A 7,989-nucleotide genomic window follows, 5' to 3' on the forward strand; every position below is an offset into this window, starting at 1 on the left:
ACAGCAGCGGCGTGATATACAGTACCGTACCGTACGCCGGCCCCTCCCTCGGCTTTTACGCGCTCGCGGCCCTCGCAGTTTAAATCTTCACCTTTCTCACTTCAGCACCTCCAGGGTTGTAAAATGGGGGGAGCTGTGCTCTTTTTTCCCTCTCTGGCTCGTCTTTGTTCCTCTCGGCGCCGTAGCAACAGGCCACGCACACATTATGATTCATTTACGGAAGGGGCTCTGACCTGGATGTGCAGGATCACCCTCACTTCCTCCCCTGGCCTCCCCGCAAAGCCGCTAATCTGAGGACCCCCACCCCCAACCCCACCCCCACCCCCAACCCCACCCATCCCACCTCAAACACCCTCTCACCCTCTCCTTCACACTCCCTCACCCTCTCCCTCTCTCTCTCCCTCTCTCTCTCTCCCTCACTCCCCCTCTCTCTCTTTCCCGCTCTCTCTCCCCCCCCCCTCTCTCTCTCTCTCTCTCTCTCTCTCTCTCTCTCTCTCTCACCCCCTCCCCCCCCTCTCTCTCTCTCCATCCCTGCTCTTCACCTCCTGGGGAAACTATGTGAACAGCTCCCCACTGCAGCTGCAGCTGAAGCTGGAAGATAGAGCAGACTAGGGCAGCGCCGACCGCAGCGGGCCCGACCCCATCAGGGAGGACAGGACAGCCTAATGCGCAGGCCCGGCCCGGACGCGGCGGAATGTGGGGCCACGGTGGTGAGCGATGAGACCCTCGTATCCAGCCCCGCGTCTTGGCTCGGAGCGCAAGGCTCTTCCCGGGGATGTTTCTGGGGTCACGTTGTCACGAGCCCCATAGATGTGGGCTGTGTGCGCTTCAGGCAGCGCGGGGGGACTCTGCCTTGTGTTCAGGCGGCCGCAGAGAAAGTGGAAATGGCAGCGAGCTATGTCCTCTCGTGCACAGGAGGGGGAAATGGCAGCGAGCTATGTCCTCTCGTGCACAGGAGGGGGAAAATGGGGCTCCAAGAATGTGTGCATCCACTAATGGCTTTGATAAAAAAAAAGAAAAGAAAAGAAAAAAAGAAAAGAACGCACTGTGATCTGACGGAATGGAGGATCAAAGGAATCACAAGGCTGCTCTTGGGAGGGATATTTTGCTTTGTGTTTTCACCTTTTTTTTCCTTCTGTTAGCTTTTACAGTTTTGTTGTGAGCCATTAATTCCGAATTCAAACATCTCAGCCATGTTCGTGTCCTAGTCGTGTTGTTTTAATCGAGCTCTTGCCAGATCCAGCAGGTTCTGGTGTCAGACCAGGGTCACGTGCGGGGGAAGCAAGCGACTCCAAGGCTGAGAGATACAGTATCTTTTCCTGTTGTTTCAGACATATTCCGATTTTAATGACCAATACAAGCACACAGAAATGCAATAGATGTTCAAAGCTCCCGACGAGGATGATCACGAAATTCCCTGGACTCAAAGTACTGGAAAACAATAGACTGTTTAATTAGTTAGGTTGGACAACACGTTTAATCACTGAATTGGACCACCAGAGTTTTGAACCGCTGCATGTATCAGAGTCGTTGTAATGTAGGGCAACGGAGACGTCTCCAGTCCTCCTAGTCACAGCAGATATTATTTTATTTTAGTGTTTACAGTCAAGACCTCATCGCTGTGTCTTAATCTGATGACCAGTGTAGTCTTGTCTATATCTGAGACCTGAGTATTAGCTCACCTCAAGTGGACCAGATCCCAGTGAGAATGCCCTTACCGTAATTTCCCGACTATTAGCCGCGGCTTATACATTATTATTATTATTAACTTTATTTGTTATAGAGGGACAGTGTACAGTAATTGACATTTTACAAAGAAAATGTAAATGCACCCAATTATAGCCAAAAGGCTAGTTTCCATTGGTAGTCCCCCTGCCAGAAGGAGAATGGCATAATTACCTATGAATTAAAAGATTACAGCAGGTAAAAGCAAGCAAAATAATTACAATATACATATATATATATACATACACATATACAAAAACAGATGTGTTACATCTATCTACAACCCCTCCCCACACACACACCCACACCCACCCACCAAAACATTGATTTAGCAAATTTCTTCCGCTATGAGGTTAATACAGGGGGGCAGTTAATATGGTGTTAATGTGGTTTTGTTTCTTTTAACTTGCATAACACACTGTCCAGCGGCTTATACACAATACGGCTTATATGCAGGAAATGACTGTAATCCTGCGTTCTCAGGCCAGTCAGCCATCTATGAGGTAGTCTGAAATGCCTTGACATTTTCATATTCCGCTGACATTATTATATTTCCCTCCCATCGAAAAACATTGATCCCAAAACTGCTGCAGATGCTGTAATTCAGTGCAAACAAAAAAGCCCAACAGCAATGATTGGAGAACAGCATGGATGTGATTATTGTCATTTCTGGTTAAGTTACTGGCGTGCGTAAAGGAGAGTGGGGTTGATTGGGAACATTGGTGGGGAGCGATAATGGCCAATTGCTCGAGCTAAGAGAGAGCTCGCAGTGTTCTCCCCGCAGGCCTCAGAGGGGCGAGGAGACGACGAGACGAGGAGACGAGGAGACGAGCAGCGTAATCGCTGGCAGAGCGCGTGGGGTGTAGAGACATTGGCCATACACACACACACACACACACACACACAGAGCGCGTGGGGTGTAGAGACATTGGCCATACACACACACACACACACACACACACACACATTGGCCAGGCGAGCGGGACGGGCCACAGCGCCACACACAGCTGGCCAGCGGCAAGATGCAGCGGGCACTCAGCACTGCCTGTCGTCCATTTGGGTTCTGTGCTTGGATTTGTTGGAGTGATGCGGATTGGTACACTGTTGTTGTTTTTTTGTTTGTGTTTGTTTTCAGCTAACGCCATGTTTATAGTGCACTGTTTTTTTGTTTGTTGTTGTTTTCAGCTAACGCCATGTATATGGTACACTGTTGTTGTGTTTGTGTTTGTGTTTGTTTTCAGCTAACGCCATGTATATGGTGCACTGATGTTGTGTTTGTGTTCAGCTAACGCCATGTACATGGTGCACTGTTTGTTTGTTTGTTGTTGTTTTCAGCTAACGCCATGTATATGGTACACTGATGTTGTGTTTGTGTTTGTGTTTGTGTTCAGCTAACGCCATGTAAATGGTGCACTGTTGTTGTGTTTGTTGTTGTTTTCAGCTAACGCCATGTATATGATACGCTGTTGTTGTGTTTGTGTTTGTGTTCAGCTAACGCCATGTACATGGGCAGCCAGGAGATGAGGATGGTGCTGGGGAGAGAGAACGCAACGATCCGGCAAAACCTCAACAAGGTAACACACGCTCTCCACACATTTTTTTTTTTTTTTTAAGTATAATTTTTTGGGCTTTGGTTTATACCTTTAATGCGACAGGCCAGTGAAGAGTGACAGTAAGTGAAAGGGAGAGAGAGTAGGGGTGGGATCCGGAAAGGCCCACGGGGCGAGAATCGAACTCGGGTCGCCGGCGTGCGGTGCAGGTGCCCCAGTCAGCTATGCCACATCTGGGGCCTGAAACTGTTTCTAATGCCATCGGTGGGTTTTTATCTAGTAGGCCACTAGATCAGTTGGTTTAAAAAAACAAGTCTAATCTACCTATCTCATCACATACACACATCCTCATGCCCTCACACACTAATCTACCTATCTCATCACATACACACATCCTCATGCCCTCACACACTAATCTACCTATCTTATCACATACACACATCCTCATGCCCTCACACACTACACTAATCTACCTATCTCATCACACACACACACATCCTCACGCCCTCTCACACTAATCTGTCCTCTTTGAGACTCTCACACCAGCCAAGCCAACCAGGCGCGGAAGACATGGAAACCAACGCTGGCATTTACAAAGGCCAGACACACACACACACACACACACACACACACACACATCCACAGAAAGTTGAGGGAAAAGGCCAAAGCGGAGCATGCCGCTGCGTTGGCCCTAAAAGGGAGTGTGTGCTGTGGGGGTGCATCCCGGCGTGATCAAAGGCAGCTTGGCACTCACTGAAGATGTTCCAGCGGAGCGGCCACCTCACTGACCCCAGAGCAGGAGCTGATAACCAGCCCGGGGCTACGGAGGGGGGGGGCCCAGCGGCCCCCACAGCTCTATATCACACACACATGCACACACACCTGACACACACACACACATGCACACACACACACATGCACACACACATACACACACACACACACACACACACACACACACACACACACACACACACACACACACACACACACACACATACACACATGCACGTACACATACACATGCACGCACACATACATATATGTATACACATACACACACACACACACACATACACATACACATACACACACTCACACACACACACTCAGATACACACACACACACACACACACACAAACACTCAGATACACACACACACACACACACTCAGATACACACACACACTCAGACACACACACACACACACACTCAGATACACACACACACACACACACACACACACTCAGACACACACACACACACACACTCAGATACACACACACACACACTCAGATACACACACACACATACACACACACACTCAGATACATACACACACACACACACACACAAACACTCAGATACACACACACACACACACACAAACACTCAGATACACATACACACACACACACACACACACACACACACACACACTCAGATACACACACACACACACACACCACAGCCCTCTCTGAGTGCACAAGCTCTCCCTGGCGTTCCCCTCTGTCTGAGACAGTATTGTGTAACGCAGGGAAGCGCCGGATTCTTTGCTCTGTCTGTGTCTCGCCGTGGCGTGCGTGGAACGCCCTGTCTCTGATGCTAAGCAGAGCCCACGTGCACAGGCAGGCAGGCAGGCAGGGGAGAGGCGGGGGGTGGGGGGGGGGGTCGGAGGGGGTGTTGGCAGGGGCAGCTGTTGATGGCCTGTGGACTTGATCTGTTGTCGCTTAAAAAGGTGATAGCATGGCAGCGTTTTCCCATTGATGCGTGCCGTCTCCCTGGCTAGCTTCAGCCGTCAGCACCGGACCCGGGGGGGGGGGGGGGGGAGGGGGGGCTCTCCTTACCAGGACACGAGGAGGGAGGGGGGGGGGGGGAAGAGCAGTGAAATAGACCAGATAGCTGCCAAAACATGAGAAATATGGCTTTGCTTTGCAGACTTGGCAGCGCGGCAGGCTGGGCCCTCTGCTAATGTAATCTTGTATATGTTTACCATGATCCATGTGGCCCCGGGACCCTTGTGGAGGTGTTGATGGTGATATAAACAGCCTCTTCCCACAGCCACCTGTTAGCAGCTGCTGCGCCTGCGCCGTCGTGTCACACACCAGGGGGACGACTGGCGGCCGCGCTCAACGCACTGCGCTAGCAATCAAAGACATCCACAGGCTTATTTCCTGTTTAATTTGTCCAGCAGTATTTGGACGGATGAAATGGATTTGACTGTTGAATCTCATCCTGACGTCTTGTTTAACTGTACTGTGATTTTGGAATTGTCTGACTTTCACACATGAACACTGATACCTAATCAACTCGGATATCAGGCCATTCATCATAAAGATGGACTTGCTGGTGAGTTTAAACCACCGCTGAGTCCACTCAGAACAGCTATAAGCCTGCAGGCCATGGAGGAGCATAGCGTTCTCTCAAAGCCATATCTGGTTAGACGTTTGCATCAATGAGCGTGTTTACACGCACACTAAAAAAACGATTACTAGCGATGATCGGGTAACTGGAATAATCCGTTTAAGGTGCATACATGTCTCGAAGAATATTGAAAGAAACCTAGGTGTGTTAAACAAACCAATAATGTCAGTAAACCGATAATGATATAGGTTTATTCCGTTTACATGAGCACTTAACACATAACCAGATAACTAAAAGACTTATAATGATCCGTTTTTTAGTGTGTGTGTGTGTGTGTGTGAATGTGCTCACTGGGATCAGAATTGGATCTCCAGTTTAGCACCTTTTTTTCCCCCACCACTCCACTAACAGCAAGCCCTCTGCTGTGCCTTTAATCTCGTCCTGTCTGCCCTCTAGCTTATATTCTACTACGGAGCGACTGACCACTGCTGTGCCTTTAATCTCGTCCTGTCTGCCCTCTAGCTTATATTCTACTACGGAGCGACTGACCACTGGTGTGCCTTTAATCTCGTTCTGTCTGCCCCTCTAGCTTATATTCTACTACGGAGCGACTGACCACTGGTGCCCGGTGCAGTATTACCACGATTTAAAAAGAGACTTTCCCACCGGAGACATCCGCCTGTGTGAGAACGGACTTCGTCACGCCTTTGTTCTGGATGCGGGAAAGAAAATGGCCGACATGGTCACTGATTGGCTCCAGACTGACCTCAAGGACCTATAGCGTTGCTATGCCGATTATACAGTAGGATATTCTACATTCTACATTCTACATTGATTCAACAGTGCTCTTTTGTGGTAACACTGAATATTACAAATCTCTTGTTACATTGTAATTGTACCATTGAATACAGTGTAATTTTGATACTCTGGACTTGAGGTACATACCCTGACTCTAACTGTAACCATAGTTTGGTGTTAGTAGCTGGAAGCCTACTCTTAGTTCGATGCTATTATAAAAGTACAGTGTGCTGCTGGATACATTACACCATTACATTGTGACAGTGGCTGTGTAATATGAAGCCGTGAAATCAATTCTTTTTTTTTTTTTTTTACTATTAACATGAACGTTTACCATGCACATGTAGCCTTTCAGTCCCAGTGGAGATGGTGCTCCATTCTGTTTCCACGGAAATGACTTGTGTGAGAATGTGCTTTTTGTTTTTGAACAACTTGACACAACAACAGCCTGGTCCAGTACAGCACAGCACAGCACAGCACAGCACAGCACAGCCCAGCACAGCACATCCAGGCTGAGTTTGAGCTGGTCCTTATGTGTGGAGATGGCGCTGGTGGTGGACACATGCAGCAGGCTCACAGAGCTCTGTCTCCCACACTACCGCAAGCAGCACACGCTGGTCCCTTTAAGGGCTTAAACTTTCCAACCATCAGGCAACACAGCACACACTGTTGGGTTAACAGCTTAAGTTCATGGCTAAGAATTAAAGCCTTTGTGAATCATAAATTATGAGCATCAAAGTTCTAAGAGTCATTAATTTGAACTCCTCTGACAGGTTTAAATGTAGGCAAATGGCCATTTACGTAGTCATTTGGCTGTTTTTTTCTCCCTCTCCCTTTTTTTTTAACTTTGTTTTTTCCAATACTTGCATTTGTCCAGAAAAGCCCATGAAAAGCCATGGAAATGTGATAATCATATGAAAGGCACACTGTGCGGTTTTGAACACAGCTTGACACAAGTCATTTCCTCAGGGTTAAAATGGTGGTCACCGTTTACAACCTGTGGCCTTCATGTGAACCCCTACCCTCAAGTCTGTTGGTTAAAAATACATCTCCAGCCTTTTTATGGTCAAATAAAAAGAGAAAGGGGCTCATATTAAGCTAGCCGTGTGTGTGTCTTGGAAGTGATGATAGATTTTCTGTGACACTGTAGCTGCCAAATTTACTTAAACCCCTAACATTTTTGAGGAGCAAAAGTATGAATTATGAGCACTTGTATGTACAGTATATGTTGTACCTGATTAAAACTGTACAAAATATTTAAGATGTCATATATATGTGGTTATTAAACATTTTAAATCACTCTGTTTCACATTGTAAGAGTTTTTCACACAAACATTACTTTCACCTGAAAGGACATATTTTATCTCCCAAAAGTCAGGAGATCAGCGGCCTCTGGTTGGTTGTCGTCACCCCTCTTGTGAGCTAGCTATTCCCAACTGGAGACGCTCTGTTAGGGAGGCAGGCTAGCTCCCTACATGGCACGGCTGTGTCTCTCTCTGTTTAAATCTCCAAAATGGGTTCCTGATCGTCAATCCCTAATTAGACTCAGCT

At 47.7% G+C, this 7,989-nt stretch overlaps 1 protein-coding gene across 1 annotated transcript in view; it reads left to right on the forward strand.

Annotated features, from left to right (window-relative positions):
• ldah (lipid droplet associated hydrolase) overlaps positions 1–7,731 on the forward strand; it is a gene marked incomplete in the record, with an annotated part of 72,256 nt that extends 64,525 nt beyond the window's left edge. The window contains 2 exon segments of the mRNA XM_062522408.1: positions 3,217–3,299; positions 6,230–7,731. Coding sequence (XP_062378392.1) covers positions 3,217–3,299; positions 6,230–6,421 — 275 coding nt within the window.
• Positions 7,732–7,989: the final 258 nt, after the last annotated feature.

This window comes from Sardina pilchardus, chromosome 20 (genome assembly GCF_963854185.1).
Source record: "Sardina pilchardus chromosome 20, fSarPil1.1, whole genome shotgun sequence".
Classification (NCBI taxonomy): Eukaryota; Metazoa; Chordata; class Actinopteri; order Clupeiformes; family Clupeidae; genus Sardina; species Sardina pilchardus.